A 22,536-nucleotide genomic window follows, 5' to 3' on the forward strand; every position below is an offset into this window, starting at 1 on the left:
AGAGCTTTGTCCTCTGTGCCGACCGTGCCTGTATCCTTGTCTCCGGCTGAGGAGAGTGCGATCAGCAGACCCCCTCCCTTCCCCTCACACTCCGTCGAGTTGCTACAGCTCTCCTCAGTTGCCTCCTCTTTCTGAACAGGTGAGCACTTAATGTCTGGAAAAATTACTGAGGTGCATTCTTGTCCCTTTTCTGCTATAAATTCACTTAATGTTTCCTCTGAGCTGGGAGACTCATCCGCTTCCAGCACTGCCGATTCTCTCTCTGCTGCTTGTAATATTATTGCGGCACTTTGGAATGCACCACCTCTCTTTTTCTCTCCCTCGCTTTCTATCATTTCTGGCATCGTGGGTGTTGTTTGTAGCAATGTGGAGGCAGTGGACTCTGCTGAAGCCTGTTCAAGAGCACTCTCTTCTGCTCCGGCTCGGCTTAAAGTGTGTGAATTCCCCCTCAGTGGTACGTGTGCGCCAGCTCCACCGCCTAAAGGAGGTCCATTCTCCTTCTCCAGTCTATATGTCTCTAAGTCACATCTCCCTATGGGCTCATGTTCAGGGGCTGTTGTAGCTTGGCAGAAATCAATCACAACAGCAGACACATTTTTCTCATGTTTGACTTCCCCTGTTGTACAGTGGTTGTGGTATATGGTTTCACCTTCTGATATTGATTTGCAGGCTCCATCTGTCTGATCCTGGTTATCATTTTGCTCAGGCCCCTGTGGAGAGTCCAGTAACAGGGCAGGTGGAGCCTCGGCCAGGGAAAGATGAGCTTTGGGTTCTGGAGGTGGGGAGCAGATCAATTGTTTACCCTCAGAACTCAGCTGTTCTGGGAGTCCTAATTCCTGTCTCTGATGGTCAAGGCTTGATCCTACTTTTGTGTTTGTTTCTATCTGTCCATTTATCCGCTGATGTGTCCCTGACTCCACCTGTTTCTGTATGTTTGGTTGTATGCTTATTTTAGCTTCTAAATGCAACGTGTGACTAGAATGTTTATTCGTATATGTGGATGGGCATGCCAGTAAATCACTAATTAACTGACTATGTGTATCTATTTTTATTTCATCTGAGTTCTGAATCATCTGTGTAGCTTTTTCAGAACTTCTGACTTCTTCATTCAAGGGAATTGTTTCTTGAATTATTGTTTCTTGAATTGTTTCTCTCTGAGTTGTCTGTGCTATAACGTTTATTCTGTCTTCATCTTGTGAACTCTCACCCTCTAGGGTGTTTTTCAGTGAGCAGATATCTTGTATTGATTGATCCTGGGTAAGTGTTTCCTTTTCCGCATCAATCTCTGATGTTGTCTGTGTACCTGTCCATATGGTATGCGTGTTTTGTTGACCAGCTATGTTCTCAGCTGTGTCTATTTTTGTCTCTATCTCTGAATTTGTTTGCTGTTCTGCCTCTGACAACTGGCTTGCTTCTTCACTGTGGTTTTCTGTCATATCCTCAATGCTTTTGACCACCTCAGCTTCAGCTGTACATGTATTACTTTGCTTTCTTCCTAGAACATAATCTCTGAAGCTAAACACCCCCTCTTCACCCGCTGTTGAGTCATTTGTGTGCGCTCCATCATTTCCATGGCAACCTTCATTAAATTCGACAGGTTTATGTGAAGATGAACCAAAATCCTTTTTGACTTCAGCTTTCTCAGTTTGATTTTTCTCATCACTTACAGAGAAAGGCCTATCCAGATCACCTGCAATCCATGTGTCTGCATGGGAAGATATGCCAAGAGCAGCCATTTCATCTTCACATTCCCTTAAAGCTTCTTGGAGTTCATAATCCATCTGGGCAGCCAAAGGACTGAGGGATGAAACATGTTGCTGAGATTCGCTAGACAAGTGGGCTTGGGCCAGTGATGCTGTCTCAGCAGACAATTGGTCACCATCACAGCTATCAGCGTTAACCAAAAAAGATACATTAGAATAAAACTGCTCTGAGAAACAATCAGTTGTTCATTCCACACCAAGCCAAAGCACTCCACTCCACCTCATGCCAGAGACAGGATGAGAGTTCATGCATAGGCACAATGAAGCATTTTAAATGTGTAAGATACAAAAAACACACACGCACACTGCAAAAAATAATAATCATTATTCTTTATCAGTTATTTGTCATCCTAACACAATGTACATTTTCTTGAGAACAAAATTGCATGATAAACACTTTTTTTCAAGAATATATCTAGAATTAAGATTTATTTATTATTTTTTACCTCAGTAGCATTGTTTTATTTATTATTTTATTTTAACATAAATCTAACTAAATTTAGTGAATGAATAAACTTTATTCAAGATATATTCTATGAAATTAGTATTTTTGTTATATACAATTCTGCTTCTCGAGTAAATTTACTTTGTTTTAAGGATGTCATTAAATAAGAAAATAAATAATATTTTACTATAAACTTTTTTGCAAATTTAGAAAAGTGAAATGCCCTCATAAGGACATAGCCTGAAGTCTTATGGACTTGGCAGAAAATCACATGCTGTTTTAGAGTAAGGTTAATGCTTCAAAGTTTTTAGCACCCATTAAGGACCCAGTTTAACTGACTACCTATACAGTATGTATGACAGAACAGCACCAGCCAAAAACATTGCTAAATGCTTCTAACAACCTTATTACTGCAGACAATATAGAACCTGGTGAACCACTGTGACTCTGCATATCACGTTTCAGGAGCTGAAACACAGTCAGTGACTAATAACCCAATAAAGTAGCTACAGCTGATCTAATATGACATGCTTCCCCCACACTGCCTGTCTCACCTTAGTGTGCTTCTTTCTGTGCCTCCAGGGGAATTAACAGAACAGAGACAGCTTAGCTAACAAATTTTTGCCTGTCATTTTAAACAAAAAAAACTATCAATCACCTACACTTCAATTGGAAACAAATGAGAAAGCAGATCCTCATGGGTTTCTCTCTGATTGGACCACAGCACTCATGTGATCTGCCAACTTGCTGATATAGATGACAACAGGCTCAACCATGCAGCCTTTTTCTTTTTTCAGTAAATGATTATGACTGGAAGCTGCCACTCCCAATCAGAGGAGGCAAGAAAAACGTTTATAACTCTTCTCTGACATAACTGGAAAGTCAGACAGCTGTACTGTAGTTTAAGTTACAGCAATTATGCTTGTATGTGCTAAAACTTACTGGAGGCCTTTTGGCATACTGTATGTCTAAATGAATTACAGAACTGCAGCCACTCCTTACTGTAATGTCAGGCAGAATTTCAATACCCACAATCCCCTGCCCTTCCCTGAGCACTTCTAAAAACACAATCTGAAAAGAATACATAAATATTAATAAAAAACATAAATAGTATAAAAACATAAACAGCTGACAATTACAGGATTTAGCTGAGAGAAACTAACATGAAGTACACCCTTTAAACATGTCAAGTATGTCAAGTATAAATGTACTGTAGATCTCATCTGTCTGTGTCCGCAGAAGTCTATGCAATTGCAACCAGATGTAGTAATGTGTTAATAACTCTCTCAACAGGAAAAAATGAACGTACACACACAAAAATACATACACTACACTCAAACATAGCTTCCTGTAAAGCAGGACACCTCTCACGCTGTATATCTATCTATTGTGGTAAACTATAGTTTTATCTCATGCGTGTTAAAGAGTCATGTCAGCTGCCCGATAAAAGCACAACCAAAAACAGCGCTAGTTTAGTTCACAGCAAACCAACTCAACCAGCTTTAAAGCCAAACATCTTCAAAAGACCACTAACCCAGCTAGTGCAACTACATTTGTGTAAATGCTTTTCCAGTTGTGAATAGTTTTTAAAAACATTTTGATCCTAAATACTTAACATGACAGATGATGTATTCAAGTAATAAATAAATAAAATGTTTTATATATTTAAAAAATTACATATTTTGTGCTCACCGTTAAAAAGCAAGCTGTTTCTGGTTGTATTTTGTTAATAAACATATTGTATGTTCTGTAAAAACAATATTTCTGAAGACATTTTTCAAGCCTGTTTCATTTAAATGCTGATTACATTATATAAACCTCGCACAGTTTTGTTCCATATTAGCAATAACATAAAAGCATACAACATGGATTTAGGCTACTTTACCCTAGAAAAAAGTAATATATTTCAAATACATTTATTTCATACTAAGTAAAGTTTAAATCTATTAATATATTTACTTTCAGATCACTCAAAAATTTTAATGAAACTTTATTTGGAGTAATAATTGTGCACAATGCACATTTCTTAATATTAAGCCTAAATGTGTTAAAATGTCACTATATTGATGAGGATTGATTAATATATTTGAATAATATCGGTCTTTAAATGCAAGATATTTAAAGTGTACCTAAAGTATGCTTGCAATAGCTCCACTTGAGCAACAATCAAATATACTTCATTATATCTTCCAAACAATTAAAATGCATTAAGTACAAAATTAGTTGTGCCAGTTTAGCAGACTTTAATTATACTAGTTTAATTTACCAAAAGTACAATTGCAGGGTATTTTTATTAAGTACATAAATATGTAAATGTATTTGTAATATACTGTTGTCACAGTGTCTGGGTTGTGTCCCTGGGTTTCCACTAGATGTCCCCCTTTCTCACGGTGTCTGTCACCTTATCACTTCCTGTTCCCTTATTTGGTCACCTTCCTCCTTGTTAGTAATTGATTGTTCCCCACCTGTCTCCTGTTCCCTCATTATCCTTCTGTGTATTTATACCCGGTCTGTCTGAGTCTGTGTTACGGAGTCCTTGTTTAATGTCCTATAGTTATTCATGTCCGTCGCTTCTTGCCTTGCTTTGCCTTGTCTTCGTGTCTTGTTTATGTTTGATATTCTGGTTTTGACCCTGCCTGGACTGTTTACCCCTTTGGATTACCCTTTAATAAATGACTTACCTGCAATTGGTTCTATCTCCGTGCCTCATTGGATTCCTGCCGTGACAGAAGGACTCCGTCAAAGTAGGAACCAGCGGTATGTCATTTTTCCGTTCCCCAGCCAAGATGGCGGAGCGGCGAACCAAGTACCTTCGGTTGATCGCCCTCCGCCAAGAGGGCAATGAAGTGGGTGCCCTGGCTCAGGTGTTCTGGTCCCTGGCCGAGGGCATGGGCTACAACGATGCGGCCCTCAAGGACTATTTCAATGGCGGGCTGGATGATCCAGTGTCTCAGGAGAAGATGGCGCAGTTAGAGACACTGGAATTCTGGGAATTTGTGCGCTACCTGCAGCATCGGCTTCGGTGGGATGCCCCAGCCACTTCTGTCTCTTCCGGCGGGGTGGTCGTCAGCCCAGCACCACTGCCCAGGATGGTAACCAGCCAAGCGCCACAACTTAAGATGGCCGCCAGTCCAGCACCACTGCCCAGGATGGCTACCAGCCAAGCACCACAACCCAAGATGGCCGCCAGTACAGCACCACTGCCCAGGATGGCTACCAGCCAAGCGCCACAGCACAAGATGGCCGCTAACCCAGCGCCAATGCCCAAATTGGCCACCATTCCAGCGCCACAGCCCAAGATGGCCGCCAGCCCAGCACCAATGCCCAAATTGGCCACCGGTTCAGCGCCACAGCCCAAGATGGCCGTCAGCCTAGCGCCACAGCACAAGATGGCCGTCAGTCCAGCGCCACAGCACAAGATTGCCGCTAACCCAGCGCCAATGCCCAGATTGGCCACCGGTCCAGCGCCACAGTACAAGATGGCCGCCAGCCCAGCGCCAATGCCCAAATTGGCCACCGGTTCAGCGCCACAGCCCAAGATGGCCGTCAGTCCAGCGCCACAGTACAAGATGGCCGCCAGCCCAGCACCACAGTACAAGAGGGCCGCCTGTCCAGAGTCATGGCCCAAGATGGCTGCTTGCCGAGCGCCGCTGCACAGGATGAGAGTCTCAGTTTACCCTCCGGAGTCAAGTCAGGTTCCAGTTGAACCTCCGGAGCCTAGTCAGGTGCCAGTGAACTCTCCGGAGTCGAGTCAGGTGCCAGTGAACTCTCCGGAGTCGAGTCAGGTGCCAGTGAACTCTCCAGAGTCGAGTCAGGTGCCAGTGAACTCTCCAGAGTCGAGTCAGGTGCCAGTGAACTCTCCAGAGTCGAGTCAGGTGCCAGTGAACTCTCCAGAGTCGAGTCAGGTGCCAGTGAACTCTCCAGAGTCGAGTCAGGTGCCAGTGAACTCTCCAGAGTCGAGTCAGGTGCCAGTGAACTCTCCAGAGTCGAGTCAGGTGCCAGTGAACTCTCCAGAGTCGAGTCAGGTGCCAGTGAACTCTCCAGAGTCGAGTCAGGTGCCAGTGAACTCTCCAGAGTCGAGTCAGGTGCCAGTGAACTCTCCAGAGTCGAGTCAGGTGCCAGTGAACTCTCCAGAGTCAGGGCTAGTCACCGCTGATCCTCCTGAGTCAGGGCTAGTCACCGCTGATCCTCCTGAGTCAGGGCTAGTCACCGCGGATCCTCCTGAGTCAGGGCTAGTCACCGCGGATCCTCCAGAGACTAGGCTGGTCACCGTTGACCTTTCAGAGTCAAGTCAAGTCACCGGTGATCTTCAAGGACTGAGTCAAGTCACCGGTGATCTTCACGGACTGAGTCAAGTCACCTCTGATCTTCACGGACTGAGTCAAGTCACCTCTGATCTTCAAGGACTGAGTCAAGTCACCTCTGATCTTCAAGGACTGAGTCAAGTCACCTCTGATCTTCAAGGACTGAGTCAAGTCACCTCTGATCTTCAAGGACTGAGTCAAGTCACCTCTGATCTTCAAGGACTGAGTCAAGTCACCTCTGATCTTCATGAACTGAGTCAAGTCACCTCTGATCTTCATGAACAAAGGCAAGTCACCTCTGATCTTCTTGAACAAAGGCAAGTCACCATTGATCTTCATGAGCAAATACAAGTCACCAGTGATCTTCATGAGCAGTGTCAGGCCAGCACCAATCTTCTGGAGTCCAGTAAGGACACCAGGGGATTACCAGAGTTTCGTTGTCCCGTTGATCCAGCCGCACGGAGGTCTGCTCCGCCTTGGGGGGCTCTGGTCCTGACCACGTGGCTGTGGTGGTCTTCTGCTCCGCCCTGGGGGCCTTCCGCCCTGACCACACGGTTGTGGGGGTCTTCCGCTCCGCCCTGGAGGACTCTGGCTTCGTCCACAAGGACGTGGTGGTCTTCTGCAACGCCCTGGGGGGCTTCCGTCCTGACCACACGGTTGTGGTTGTCTTCTGCTCCGCCCTGGGGGGCTTCCGTCCTGACCACACGGTTGTGGTGGTCTTCTGCTCCGCCCTGGGAGGCTTCTGCCCTGACCACACGGTTGTGGTGGTCCTCTGCTCCACCCTGGGGGACTCCAGTCTCCACCACACGGACGTGGTGGTCTTCTGCCCCGCCCTGGAGGGGCTTCATGTTGTTTTTTGTTTTTGTGTTCACTCCTGTCCCTGTTCCTCTCTGTGAGCCTGGCCCTCCGTCCCTCCCCCTGAACCTCCTCCGGTCCTCCTTCCTCCTGGTCTCTCTGTTTTGTGTCTACACTTCTGGTATCTGTTCCCCATGATTTTTTTTTCTGGCCCTCCGTCCCTCCCCCTGAGCCTCCACCTGTCCGCCTCCCTCCTGGTCTCTGTTTTGTGTCTGTCGTGGAGCGTCTGGGAGCCGCTCCGTAGAGGGGGGGTACTGTCACAGTGTCTGGGTTGTGTCCCTGGGTTTCCACTAGATGTCCCCCTTTCTCACGGTGTCTGTCACCTTATCACTTCCTGTTCCCTTATTTGGTCACCTTCCTCCTTGTTAGTAATTGATTGTTCCCCACCTGTCTCCTGTTCCCTCATTATCCTTCTGTGTATTTATACCCGGTCTGTCTGAGTCTGTGTTACGGAGTCCTTGTTTAATGTCCTATAGTTATTCATGTCCGTCGCTTCTTGCCTTGCTTTGCCTTGTCTTCGTGTCTTGTTTATGTTTGATATTCTGGTTTTGACCCTGCCTGGACTGTTTACCCCTTTGGATTACCCTTTAATAAATGACTTACCTGCAATTGGTTCTATCTCCGTGCCTCATTGGATTCCTGCCGTGACAACTGTACATGAAATAAATGTATTTCAAATATATTTTCACTAGGATAGGTTTATGTTCCTTAATATATTTTGGCTGTATAAAGTTAGATTTTCAACGTACTTTTTTTTCTCTTTTGGTACTGATAATTTTTAGAATCCAAATACATAAAGTGCACATCATGCATCATGATTTGGTTACACTGTTTTTCTAAATGCATTTTTTTTTTTACATCTATTTGTTTGTTAAACTTGTTCAACAGAGTACTGCAGTGTAATTTAGCTGCAACTAAAAATTTTTTTTGCTTACTGGGAACTCCAGTTACACAGCACACATCAATAATCACACCCAAAACACAAAATGGAGCAAAAGAGATCTCACCAAAATCTATTACATATGAAAACATGAATACACTTTGGCCGAGTTACCAATGTCTGTCTCTTATGCCGTAACAGACTGGTATCTCTCTGTTTCCATTTTAATCATCCCTCTATTACCTCTTCATGAGGCCCACTACTGGTGGACTGGCCTCCATGTAGTGCTCTAGCCCTGCCAGCAGAGGGTTGGCAGTGCCACCCAGTGCCACAGCCTCATTCTTCATTTCAGCCAAGCTCCCCTGCTCACAACTTTACACACACATACACAAATAAATACCCATGAATATGAGCCTCATAATATCAGGGCTCATAAACAGGAAGATTCAATTAATAATCAAGCTGTAAAAGAAATATAAGAAGAAGGGTTTTATCAAAATAATTTTAGAACAAACATTTTGTCTGCTAACACGCTATGGTATGTAAAATTCACAGATTTTGTAATGTTTTGTAACGCTTTTATTCCTAGAACGTTACTATGTAAATAGTAATGTCTTCAAACAAGCCTTTCGTTTTAATTAGCATTACCTCCATAAAATCATGTAAAACAAGTCATAGTAGTGTGTCTGGGTTCTACCACCTTAACAGCTGGCAAGGTTTTTGGCTTTTTTGTAGGCCTGCCAATTGTCCATTCAGTCAAGTTTTCCATAGGAATGAGTCAGAGATTAATGGAAATTCATTCTGTGTTTATCCAGCCAAGCAAGTACAAGGAATGATCCTCGTATAATAAGCCTTGTGTTTTGCTTTGATTGTGAAACAAAGTAAGACGAGACACAAATGAGTGCGCAAGTATCAGAGTCCACTGTAGTCACTGGCTTCCAGTTTCAAGATTAATATGAACTTGCGAAATTCTTCGTGTCCTCAACTCCCAGGTGAGTTCACAGTTTTATGGTACCTCTCATTGAACTTTCATAGAAATTAAATTTCTGTCATCATTTACTCACCCTCATGCTGTTTCAAACCAGAGACATTTTTCAAAATATCAGCTCTTTAAAGTCATTTAGGATTGGAATGATGTTAGGGTGAGTAAATGATGACAAAAATTTCCTTTTTGAATACCATACCTAGACACACTACCCATTATCACCTTTTTTTATCACCTCTATTTTTGTTTCCTGAATGCAAAGGTTTTTTTGTTTTGTTTTGTTTACCAGTATGCAAAACATAACCGAAAGGTGGAAAATTTTGCATCAGATGCGAGTCAAAAAGAATTTCAAAAGAATCAGGCATCCTGTTGAAACTTGCCCATTGCTAAGTGTCAAATGACAGAGCTACTCCTCAGCACAGTTCCCTGAGGTAATCAGTGTGTTTGTATGAGAGAGAGAAATTGTTGAGACCTACCCAAGCGAGGTTCCCCAGGTGAGATTGAGCTCAGTGCTGAGGTCGAGGTCTATGCTGGGCAGCAGGTCATGAGGAAACTCTAGCTCCTCTTTATCCTCCTCTTCCGGTCTTCTCAGCTTTTCTTCCTCGTCAGCAGACACCTGTGGCTCAGCTTTGACTGAATCAGTGTGGACAGATCCGTTCTCTGCAGTGGCAGACTTCTCCTTCAGTGTGCTCCCCTTGTCAGTGTGTACTGCAGCCTGAGAAACACAACAAAAGTAGTTAGAGCACAGACCGGTGCAATCTGTTTTTAATTAGACATCCATAAATCACTCAGACCAGCTGCACACACCTAAAATGGCTTACTTGCCACTTTGAGAACAAGTTAGTTGTTCAAACCGAGTTTGCTTTCCTTCAAATGTACAGGGTTTGACATTTTACTTCAAAGAAAACACACCAACCATCTCAATACAATGTAAATGCTGAGATGATTTCCTGATTTCCTGATCATTTATCATTGTGCCATCAGAACTTTTAGACAAATCTTTAAAGAATAAACATGTTTACAAATGAATCCACCACACCAGCTGGGTCTTAAGGATCAGTTCAGGCATGTTCATATGCCCTTTTGCGCACATGAAAAAACAATGTTACCAAAAAAAACCTTTGGTTGTAACCTAAAGGGTAATTCTAGGTTCACAGTGAATTTCCACAGAATTCATTTACTTATTGCTTCATTGAAAATGAGGCAAAATGAAGTGATTGTTCTGACTTTACTGGTTTTACCACTATTATTTCCAGATAAAATAAGATAGCCTCATTTAGCTGAACTGCATTAACCGTAGAGAACTTTAAAAACAGATTAAATGCTTTCTAGACCATTTTGTAAAAGGCCAGGCCAAACAAACAAACACATGTAAATCCATATACATGGATTATTTACTACATGTCATTTAATTTAGAAATGCATTTGTCACACTGCAAGCCTATTTAATTTACCTAGGTGATTAAAATGGTAAACAAATAATTATAATAAAAAAACAGCAGTTAAAACACTTTATTTTCCTGCTCACGTTAGGGGGTTGCAACAGCAGATCATCCACTTGTAAAGTAAAGTAAAAAAAAAAAAAATAGACTGTCAAAAATCCAATGTGTTCTAAAGCAAACACAAATAATTGTATAATATTTGATCATTTTAGACTCTCATTTGCATAATAAATACTATGATTTAAAATAAGAGAGAATCGTACCCATCCAAAACAGACACACGCACACACACACACACTCTCATTTTATTCATACACACACTCATTGATCAACAGTATGATTCACAGGCAAGTCTTGTGCAGCAAAAGAGGATCATGTTGCAGGCTCACAGGCAACATTAGAGAAGCCTCACATCCATTAAGCATTGTTTTTATCATCTTCGACTCCTGTACACATCACATGCACTTGATACACATGGGTGCATTGCATTCCCACCTCTACGGTAGGATACGTATTATACACTCTCAGAGCTTTAAGACTTTAAGAGTGAATTCATGCATTGATCTACATTCCCAGGCCTCATCCCAAACAGCACTCAATTTGAATCAGGTCAGAGTATCAAATGAAATGCCCTTGATCTAAGTCCAGACTAACTCAAGGGTTCAGATTCCATTAGCTTATTCAGAGTTTTAATTTGTTAACCAAGCCTGGAATAAACACAAGGGTTTCAAATATCAGTAACATTTAGTAGTGACAGATGGCAGGATTTTCAACAAAAAAAAAAGGCAAAACCCCTGAAGAACAGGATGCACTTCACACACCGGCGAACAATCACTGTACTGTATCGCTGTGTCCCTAAACCTCTCTCCCTCTGCCCAGTGTCTGCTACACTACTCCAAAAGTTCTGTCATAAACCTGAGAATCTGTTTACACACCCGCAGACAACAAGTCAAGGCCTTCTTATGTTATTTGAATGGGGTACAGAAGTTTGAGACCACTAATAAAAAATTGTTGTTAAAAAAATCTTATTTTATTTTATTGATCATAAAATAATTTAAATGAAAAATGTTTCTGAAAAGTTGAATGAATTTTAAATGTTCCTCTTTCAAAAAGCAAAAGATAAATATTTGTTGGAAAAGGGGTTTAAGGGTCAATATCCCAAACTTTATTACATATCATTAATAACCTGGAAATATTAAATAACAATTAACATTTACATTGAAAAATTTGAAACATTTTCAACATTTCAAATTTTGTTTCCAAGTTTAAATGACATTTAGAATCTGAGTATGTATCTATTTTTAACTTTAATAACATTATAAAGCCCTACTGTGTTACAAGTATAACCGAACCATTAGCTAACATCAAATACTTAAATCTTTGATCACAAGAAAGGACTTTTTAAACTTGCTAATCACTGAAATTTTAATCAAGCTCTAAGACCACATTTTTCACACCTACACTTGAGTTTAATAGAATAATAGCACACTTTGTCTCCTTATGATCTTGTTTCTCATGCTTGGTTTCAAGTTCAACAACTTCCTGTTTCCTGTCTATGCTGTGAACCTATATCTGAGCCCTAGAAAACTTCATTGAGCACACAGTAACTAAAATAAAATCAAAATCACTGAGCTACATTTGTCTGTAGGTTTAGAAATTAAAATGATATAAGCTACATTGGGGGAATCTCTTACCCTGATCTGCTGATCCATATATACAGCACACAGGGGCCTTTGGAGAAGGAAACAGATAACCTCAAATCACTGCTGTCTTTTTAAATAAAGGGCCACTGTCTACCTTTGTCCTTTGACCTACAGCATGAGTGGTCCTGAAAAGCAGACCCCATATGGTCTCTTTTGCCCTGCCCCTTTAACAGACCACATTGTCCTCCACTACAGTAAATCCCTGCTGTTAACCAAGCGTCCTTGCTGTGTAGTGTTACTGGTTTCCATGACAATCCTATAAGCCCAACACAGCAGACTGACCTCTAAATAGTTGTGGGATACACACACAACCCATAAATTATATGAAATGCAGTCCAGTTTTGAATAACTATATGAAACAGACCAAAGTATTATCCCGATTTAGGACATACACCAGTGTATTCAGCCAACACGCAACAGTTCACTCAATACAAAATAAATACAACTTTTACACTGCAAAAAATAAAGTTTTTTAATCATTCTTTTTCACGTTTTTTCAAATAAATAAAAAAAATCTAAAAATGATTATTTATTTTTCTTAAATGAAAACTTTACTTTTTACTCCCAGTTCAGTAAGACAAAATACATTTGTATTAGAAAAACACATTGGTCACTTTAGATTGCGGATCAAATCTCACTATTAACTAATTATAAACTCATAATTTGCAGCTTATTAATAGTTATTAAGTTAGTTTTTAAGTTTAGGTATGGGGTAGTAATAAAAAATATGGACATGCTTTATAAGGCATTACAGTATGTGCTTTATAAGTACTTAAACAGCCATATGTATGCTAACACTTAGTAAGTAAGAACTGGTCCCTAAACTAAAGTGTTACCTATACATTCTCTTAATAACTCATGCAGCACTGCATTTATTTTGTCTTAAGGGTTTGAGAGATTTTAACAGGAAAATAAGAAAACAATATTTATATTTTGCAGTGTAAAACTCACATTTGCAGCAAGCCACTAAATAAATCACAAACTCACCTTCTCTAAGGAGGCACACACACATTCGCACGAGACTGCAGCAGCTTCAAAGTGCAGCACTCCTGCGCTGAACTCCCCGTGAGAGCTAGCAGAGACGTGTGTGTGTGTGTTTTTGGTTCAGCTGGGTGAAGACACAAACATGCTGCCGGTCGTGCCTATGTTCCAGTCTCCCCCTAGACTCCTGACTCAGCTCCCTTCACCTCTCCTGCTATAGACCCATGCCCTTCACAGGAGAACTCTGCTAGTCCCTAGGAAGTGTGAGACAGACTGTTCCTGCTGAGAATTAGTACTACGATATCTCAGGCTACTGAGAGCAACTGCTCCCCCTACTATGTGAAACTCTTTGAGCATGACGCTTCTGCCCTCTGATCCCTCCCTCTCCTGCCTCTTATGTCTGCTGCTGTTCAGTCACTTCCTGCTGAGAGACTGAGGACTGCACTCTGATGCACACTCTGCAGGTGAATACTGGGAAATGGGCCAAAGGTCAATCTCAACGTAACCCACAGGAGGGGATCATGTTATACACTAACTTTTGGAGGTTTCTTAACTAGGGTCCCTATAACAATACTCCATTTTAAACAGACTGACTGAGAGAATTTTTAAAATTTAAACAAATATTTTTTCTTTTTTCTCTACCCAATAAAATATTTTAGAGCTAAAAAAAGAACAATTTTATATTAATTTTTTTTTAATTTGTTGTACTGCACTACTCTACTAATTATTATACAAATTATATAAACATATTATATATAATTATATGCTCAATTAATGTGGTCTTACAGCTTGAACGAAATTTCACTGATTAAGAATGATTAGGCTCAAAGATTTAAGATATAGACATAGTTGTTTTGTCTTGGGCTATTTAAATGCTTGTTTTGTCTTATAGCCTTCTAGTGGACCCTTAGGCCCATTTTTGAGAACCACCTATGCATCCACAGACATTTGGTTCTGCAAAGTACCCACTTTTATAGGGAATCATGGGCATTTTACAGCGTGTCAGCTATTGGGGACAAGTTGGCGGTCTAATTAAACAGCTATGCAGGGAAGACATTCGATCTTAAAGATCTTAAACTTGCTAAAGCCAACTTAACATCTTAGATTTATTTTTTCAGCAGGGTAAGCAAACCATTAAAGTTAATTCTTTGCACATCCATATTTGTTGATATGTTCTAAGTAAACATCTTTCTGAACCACAGTTGATGTAGAAATAGCATGCACACTCCCAGTGCAGCTTCACACACACATGCTGACACCCATCCCTACAGTACCTCCTTTACCATGTCAGACTGTGCTTCTTCTGGAGGAAATAGCACCACTTTATCTTGAGCGCCCTCCTGTGGCAGAGACAAATATGTGTAATGCAAAAGAACAGAAGAAATAGCTAGAAGTTGTGTTAAAAAAGCAACAGTCTTTGGCAGATCCATTCCTCAATCAGTTCCCGGTGCTGCTGTTGCTGGACGTTTACCTAGAGTTTCATTCTGGGAAATTACCAAACTGTTGGAGTCATCCATGAAAAAACACTGAGCCCAAAAGATTGATCCTATTAAGATAAACCCTGAATTCCAAGTTGAGTAGCCTTTTCAATGTAGCACAAAGTCACCCAAATTATTCCTTTCAGGGTCCTCTGAATATCAAGCCACAGTTGAATGCACAAATGCATATATGTCTTGTAAAATCACATCAGCAGCAAAACGTCATACACATGCTAAATATTTAAATTATGGTGACTATTATTGGGGGAACTTTTAACTTTTAAGTTACTGTTTGGATTAACTAATTAGCTATGCTAAACAAAAATATGGTTACTTACGGGAAAAATAGCCATATACCTTTATTAATATTTAAATACAGAAATTACATCTTTTTTTATTTATTTATATTTATATTAGTAGGCTATTAAACAATTTAGCGACCGTATCAAAAAAGCACAACTATCTGCATAACAGGGTCAAAAACTAAGAAGGCTAGGCTACTTAGCCCAATGAGAACTCGAAAATGTGAAAAGTTTTTTATCTGTTACGTCACATGAACAGTCCGAATGATCAAAACTTGAATGAAACTGACATTGCAGTGCTAAACATGAAGAGAGAAGGGAGCTTTAAGAACCAGCCGATTAACTAGAATGAATGAGTTGGACATTTTAGCGATACATGGGCTATGAGGAAAAAAGCTGTTTTTTAATGATCTGATTCATTATAATTAATTGATTTAACATTCTAACGATGCATATGAGAAAATAACTTTTAGTAAGATCCAATTCATTCTAATGAATCGCACATTCCACCGCAATGTGTGTGAGAGGACCGTTTAGAATGAACCGATGAACTTTTCAACGCTACTAAAGAGAGAGGAACGTTGAGGTGAAGTGAACGTGTTTGCTATTTATTATTCCCTCTGCAGACATAAAAAATAGCCAACAAACACAGCCATGCTACTGAAAAAAAATGTGTTAATATAGTAGCATCTCTACTTTTATTTATTCACTATCTAGCACCGATGCGAACAGCATAGGCCTATTGGTTAAGATTTTTTTTAAATCCCACACAGAATGAGTTCACTGACCATCTGCACTTTTTCAAAACAAAATTCGGTCAGAATGTTTGACATACAGTGAAAACAACGGTGCATGTCGTTTACCACAGCACTCTCTCTCTCTCTATCTGAGCTGTTATCTCAAGCACAGGTTGTCACAGGCAGTGTGTCAGTTGATGGTGAATGCTAACAGATTTCACCAAAAGTCATAACAGCTCTAAACCATAAGTCTAGTTTTAAGGCACAAACAAGCATGGTAGTCCAACCGTTTCAGAAGAGATAAATACAGTGGTGCTAAGCCAGGCAGCATGTCCCAATTGAAACCATCTTACCGGAAGCTCCGAAGTGCTGTTCTCATTGCCCATCTTGTAAAGCGGGGCTGGTAGGTGACCCCTTCACCTCTGGCAGACTGAGGTACCGATGTGAAAAAAGCAGACACTGTCAAGGAATTACAAACACTATTTCTTCATCAAACATCCACAGAAACACTTTGAGCTTTGAGCGATCAGGGAGTGAAATATGTGTGCAAGTATGTGTCATGTGTTTAGATTAAGAGGCTCTGATGAAAGCAGAACAAAGTGCAGAGAAGCTGTCCAGTAGAACAACTTTCTCAGGGTGGTCGGAAAAAGAAAATCTCTTATTAGTATCATTGCCTTCGGCCAGTTTCACTGAATTTAAGAGTTATACAATGATTTATATAATAATACCTATCACGTAATGGCCCAAATGAATCATACAGCAAATTAAGTACACATCAGTGTTTAATTTGCACTGAAAACACTTCAAACTCTTTTCAGTTTGAAGAAGTTCAGATTTCAAGTGCAGATCTGTAATTCAAATGTAAAAATCCTGAACACAAACAAGATAAATCAGATTGAACCAGCCAAAGCAGACAATCCAGGAGAAACAGTAACCATTCAAACTGACTGAAAAAAAAGATGAATAATATAGATAAAATCACAAGCTGGCTATAACAGAAAGTTTAGTATCAGTATTCTGTGATTTTCTTTTTAATTTACTGCACCAGTTTATCCAACAATACAAAGCGCTGGAAGGTCAGCACAAAAAGTTTATACTTTTATTAATCATAGGGGAATTATTTGATCAAAAGTGGCAGTAAAGATATATCACATAAGAGTTCTATTCCAATTAAGTGCTGTTCTGCTTAACTTTCTTTTCATCAAAGAATCCTGAAAAAACTATTCCAAAAAAATATATAATAAGCAGTACAAGTGAAGGATCATTTCTAAAGAATTATGTGACACTGAAGACTGAAGTAATGGCTGCTGAAAATTCAGCTTTTCTATCACAGGGATAAATGACCTTTTAAATTATATAGAAACAGTTATTTTAAATTAAATTAAATTGTCATTACTTGATCCTTACTTGTCCTGTAACTTGCAAGCATGAGAACGATATTTTAATAGTATCCTTGATTTAAAGTTCCATTTTTAAAAAATGGTAAGTTCGACAGTTAACATCCATGAATCATTTCAAACTGTGCACTTTTTTACCGTGCCACATTAAAGGAGCAATGCTTTCAGGCCCATTGCACATTTGGCTTTAGTCGCTCACTGTGTGAAGGTTAGTGAGAGTGAGTGGAGGAGTATGTCTTATTAGCCCATAAAAAAAGCTCTTCTAGATGGGTCTAACAGACCTTTAGCCAGAACCTCTTTTAAGAACACCACAAGCTCATTAGAAACATAAATCAGCTTCCTGGAGCATTTTGCACACACACTGTTGACCTGCAGCCAGCAAAATGCAGAAAGCTCCAGGCCCATCAGTCATGCTGCTGCCCCCTCAAACAACCACAACTACAGCACGCTCTAATGTGGGGAAACTCAGTACACGGGATCCCATCTGTCTAACCCTTTGGTGAAAAACCATCTATACCTAGTGCTGTGAGGATTCATTGAGGGCGTCAACTGAAATTCAGACAGCAGAAATACTAGTCCTATGTATACTAATACTAGATAGTTGTTTTTTTTAGTTTCTTCTAGTGGGCACAAGAGCTATATTGTATGGGACAGTTTTACAGTATCATTTAGTAGGAGTCTGTTTTTGACTATTAGTGGTGTTAGTGGGTTAATCTGGTGCAGTAAGCTCATCATTTGACAGATTGTGCTAGTCACTGAGGGTTTTGGAGATTACTGCCAAAATCAACTAGTCAACAGCAGCTGCTCTCTGTCTCCTACTGCTGTGAGCTAATACAGTGGAAAATGTGTTGTGAAAATTAGTCATGGCCTAAGACTTCAAACAGCATAACCCACTAAATGGACTGTAATTTAATCCCTCACAGCCTCATTTTTGGTTACATCAAATTTTGTATGGTGTAATCATCAATACATTCGTGTGTTTGGAAAGAAGTTGATTGAATGGGTATTAAGCTTTAAAAAAAAAGTTATATGAAATATTATACAATTTTGTGTTCCAAACCAGCTAAATTGAGCATAATGGGAAAATTTAAATAAAAAACATTTATGCAGCTTCTCTGCAATTCAAGAACCTATGGCCTCTGCAGAGAATAATATAAAAAAGGTTATTATGAAATATTTTAGTTTAAAATAAGAAATAAAATACACAGTGTAAGATATGAAGTCACACTGTCAGAGATAAGTCGCAATTAATAAACAAAGTGGCAGTAAAGTCATATTGTAACATATAAAACCACAGTTTTAAGAAACAAAGTCAAAAGTTGGAGATATAAAGTCACAAGACGGAGATATAAAAATGTAGTACCATAATTACAGGCTTCCATAAGAAACAAATGAAAGACTAATACATGATTCACAGAATTATCTCCAAAAAACCATGTGGAGAAAGACTGTAAACATGACCTTTATAGCATCTCCAAAACACAAACTCATTGTGTCAAACAGTTATACAAATCATCTTTCTAGGCTATATCAGACCGCTGTGCTTCTGAAGTGTTTGTGCGTCCATGTGACTCTGCTGGGTGATCGGTGCCTGCTCTATTTTTTGGCAGGAAGTGGAAACCTGAATACGAAACTTGTTATAAATAGATGCTGTTCCTGTCTGTCACTCGTTGTTTAGGTCTTCCCGTCCAGCCATGAGTCATGTTCACCAGTTTCCCTTCAAAACAAACTGTGCTATGCAATAAATTCTGTAGGTTTATACAATAACTTCCATGCAAATAATGTCTGAAGAGTCAAGTTTAGATGATCCCAAATTCTCATGGATAAGAGTCAAAACACATCTAGACTTTAAGATCTAAATACTGCAGACCCATATCTTCCACCAATAATTAAACATTAGTATCTTCCTTTTGTGTGGCTAAATCACTTGCAAACATGACTACATGAATGCCTGCTGACATAGGAACACTCCTGAAGCGGAACAGGAACATGTCTTCTCTATTCCTGGACTACCAGTTTATCATCGAGCGAGAGAACAAAAATAGATTTTTTTTTTCACACGGCACAGAATTTTATGTGCTAAAATGCTGCATAATATCACCATGAAACAAATGAAATGTTATTTTTTTTCCTGCAACGCCATGAACATCTGGTAAAAGAAGACCCACACTAACACCTAAAGTGAACCAAATGTAAATCTAAAGAGAAAATCATAAGGTTTATTAGTACTGCATTACTACTGTACACCATGAGAGTGCAAGAAATCACCACATTTGAACACCTTAACTTCAAAAACAGTAACAACAAAGTGAAGTTAAACTCAAAGTGAAGTCAAACTCACTCACCCAGCTCACAGAAGCAGAGCATTTATCCAAGCTCACAATGCAACACTTAATGTAACGCTTTAGATTTAGTTCATTGCAGCTACACCACAGTTAACAAACTTGTCCCCTATTGAGACGACTGGCACATTGGGTTGCTATATCTGCACAGAGTTTGAGCAGGCGAGAGGGGGTAAAATGACAGGGAGATCATGGGGGGCCGCACTGATTCTGACATGGCAGAGATGACAGAGTCAGCTGGACGGTGCATGGCCCTTGGTAACACTTGTAAACAAACACAATGCCATAAACTAAGCAGAAAGGATTTTACCCTTCCCATAACCTCCTTAGCCTGTCAACAGGGCCCCAAAACAATTACACAGCACTTTTCTCTGAGCTGTATACTTCATCTCTTTCATTTTTTTGTTCTCATTGAAAATAGTTTTGCATTAAAACACCAGAAAACTTATTATAAGTATATATAACTCTTCATATCAGTGGCCTAATAAAAGACATACATTTTTTTTACATAGAGCAGGTCGCCTCATGGAGTGAATAATGAGTGAATATGGCATTTCTACAATGATACTGATCACTGAAAACTTTTGAAACTGAAAACACATTGACAGCGGTCTAGGTATTCAAATTGCTGGATGCCCAAATAAAAAAAGGCAATCAATAGAGTACCCATTAAAATCTATGCAATCCTTACAGAATTACTTTGGGGAATAAAATGCAACATAAAATAATACTTAGAGAACTTTAGAAGAGAAAGAAAGAAAGAAAGAAAGAAAGAAAGAAAGAAAGAAAGAAAGAAAGAAAGAAAGAAAGAAAGAAAGAAAGAAAGAAAGAAAGAAAAGTGATAGGCTCACGTCTATAGTAAAGTGCACTAATAATGTGAAAACATATTTTTTCTACCGAATTTACTCACATTAGTGTCACCAAAAGCAGTCAGGTTGATTCATTTATATTAAGCTTTTCTAACTAATAAAAATATTTAGTAAAGCACATTTTTACAATAGCACTTGAAAAAAGGTAGAATAGAATATAACTTACTAAACCAGTGTTTTCAGCTTTGTCAGGCATCCTGCAAGACTTTTCATTCAGTGGCTACTGCAACCGTTCTTGCTAAACTTTCTAGACTGTGATCTTCCCATTCAATTTCAAATTCAATTCAGGTTTCCTACTGGAAAAGCTTACAGCGCATAATACATATATGCATTATTAATGTATTATCCATTGTCTGCTACCTGTTCACCTCACCTGTTTACACGTTTACACACACACACACACACACACACACACACACCCCATACCATTTCACTTAATCACAAAATAATTATTCTCACCTTACACTACATAACAATACAGAAAACTGACCTTTTAAATGCATCAAGCAGAGTATTTTTTGATCACTGAAATAAATACTTTTTAAAAGCTGACACTCCAACACACCCCTTCTCCTCCCTGATACCATTATACAGTATTAAAATATTAACCTTATTATATAACTATTATAATAAAACAATAAACCAAATATTCCCATCATTAATGCCTATTAAAACAAGTACAAAATGACTGTATCACTTTAACTGCATAAACAAGGAATGCAGAATAATAAGATTAATAAATAAGCACTTATTGTCTATGAACAATTAAGGCTGATTCCCTATTCAGTTATGGATAATTATGCATTCACTTAATAGCAGATATTGAATGCACAAATATTAGTTGTGGTCAAGGGATTAAATTCATTTTTGACTCCCTTATTTAATTCTCTCAACCTATGTCTATTCTCAGCACAATCTAGAATGCATTTGCTTGTTGCCAGTTATTACTGCCTTTCATTTATCCATGTCTGTCATTCCTTTCCCTGCATCCTTTTCCCTCTCACTGACTGTACAGATATTGTCAGGCATCTTTTTGCACCTCCCCCTCTTTTTTTCCCTTCCATTCCCGTCTCCTTTCACGCTCTTCATCTCCCAAGCTCCGACCACTACAGGCCAGTATGAGAAGAGACAGCCAAAAAAACATGCTTTTTCTTTCATATCCCCCTGACGTCAGCCCAGTACAACACCAATACTCCCCCTCATCCCCTTCCTCTGCCTGCACTGACAACCAGCGAACAGACAACGATGTCTTCCCACTCATTCTCATTTTGCCTTTGTGTCTGCAGTGTCTGAGATGCAGTGCTACCTGGCTGCGTGCGACTCCGATGCAGCTTCCCATCCTGTATTCCATGTCCTCCTGAGGAGAGGTGACAGAAGCACTACAAGGCTTGCAAAAATAGTCTCTCCAGGATTGCATCCCCACTACAAAGAAATGGCATCGCTGAGCAATGCAAGCAGGGTGTGAGCAAGTGTGTGCAAGCGTGCAAGGATACCCTCATATGTGTGTGTGAATAAGCCTCATCTACTGCACTGCCCAGGGTATATCTATGACATACATGCTCATTCTCTGTTATATAACAACTAAATTATATAAATAGCACAGCCAAGGATTAAAAAAAAATGTCTTGACATTTTTTCCTCTCTTCCTCCGTTGGCTTTTGCAGCGATGCTATAAGATGCTGCTCTGCAAGTGGGTAAAAAGCCCCTCTGTTATCGACAGCAACCGTTACACAGGCTCGGAGAGGAGGGGGAGGACAGAAAATACAGAAGCCGGACGAGAACGAGAAAATAAAAGAACAGAGCAAATGCAAGTTTAAAAGAGCAACAGCTGCAGGCATGACGACACGGTACTGAGCATCAAAAGAAAATCGCCAGAGGAAAAGTGATGGAGCCACTCAAGTGAAATGGGACAGTGGCAGAAAATAAAAGGAGTTTACAAAAGGAGAGTCAGGATGAGATAGATTATTCTTTATGAAGACTGATGGACTGAATTTCAAATATTCATTCTTTAACTAGCATTAAAGTCAGCATGAAAACAAAATTGCCCATTGTT

The 22,536-nt window shown here is 39.8% G+C and overlaps 1 protein-coding gene and 1 long non-coding RNA gene across 7 annotated transcripts in view; one reads left to right on the forward strand and one right to left on the reverse strand.

Moving 5' to 3' along the window:
- The window catches only part of tacc2 (transforming, acidic coiled-coil containing protein 2), a 62,191-nt gene extending 40,269 nt beyond the window's left edge, over positions 1–21,922 (reverse strand). For all 6 annotated transcript variants that reach the window (XM_059566167.1, XM_059566171.1, XM_059566169.1 and 3 more), the window contains exons 1-2: positions 21,790–21,922; positions 9,709–9,947 (exon numbers count right to left, since the gene is read on the reverse strand). In XM_059566167.1, coding sequence (XP_059422150.1) covers positions 9,709–9,947; positions 21,790–21,900 — 350 coding nt within the window. In that variant the 5' untranslated portion in view covers positions 21,901–21,922. The remainder of the gene's footprint in view (positions 1–9,708; positions 9,948–21,789) is intronic.
- On the forward strand, positions 1–22,519 carry LOC132157040 (uncharacterized). The gene is made up of 3 exons (XR_009437520.1): positions 1–139; positions 21,770–22,022; positions 22,148–22,519. It is a non-coding gene; the product is annotated as an uncharacterized LOC132157040 (long non-coding RNA).
- Positions 22,520–22,536: the final 17 nt, after the last annotated feature.

This window comes from Carassius carassius, chromosome 14, assembly GCF_963082965.1.
Source record: "Carassius carassius chromosome 14, fCarCar2.1, whole genome shotgun sequence".
Classification (NCBI taxonomy): Eukaryota; Metazoa; Chordata; class Actinopteri; order Cypriniformes; family Cyprinidae; genus Carassius; species Carassius carassius.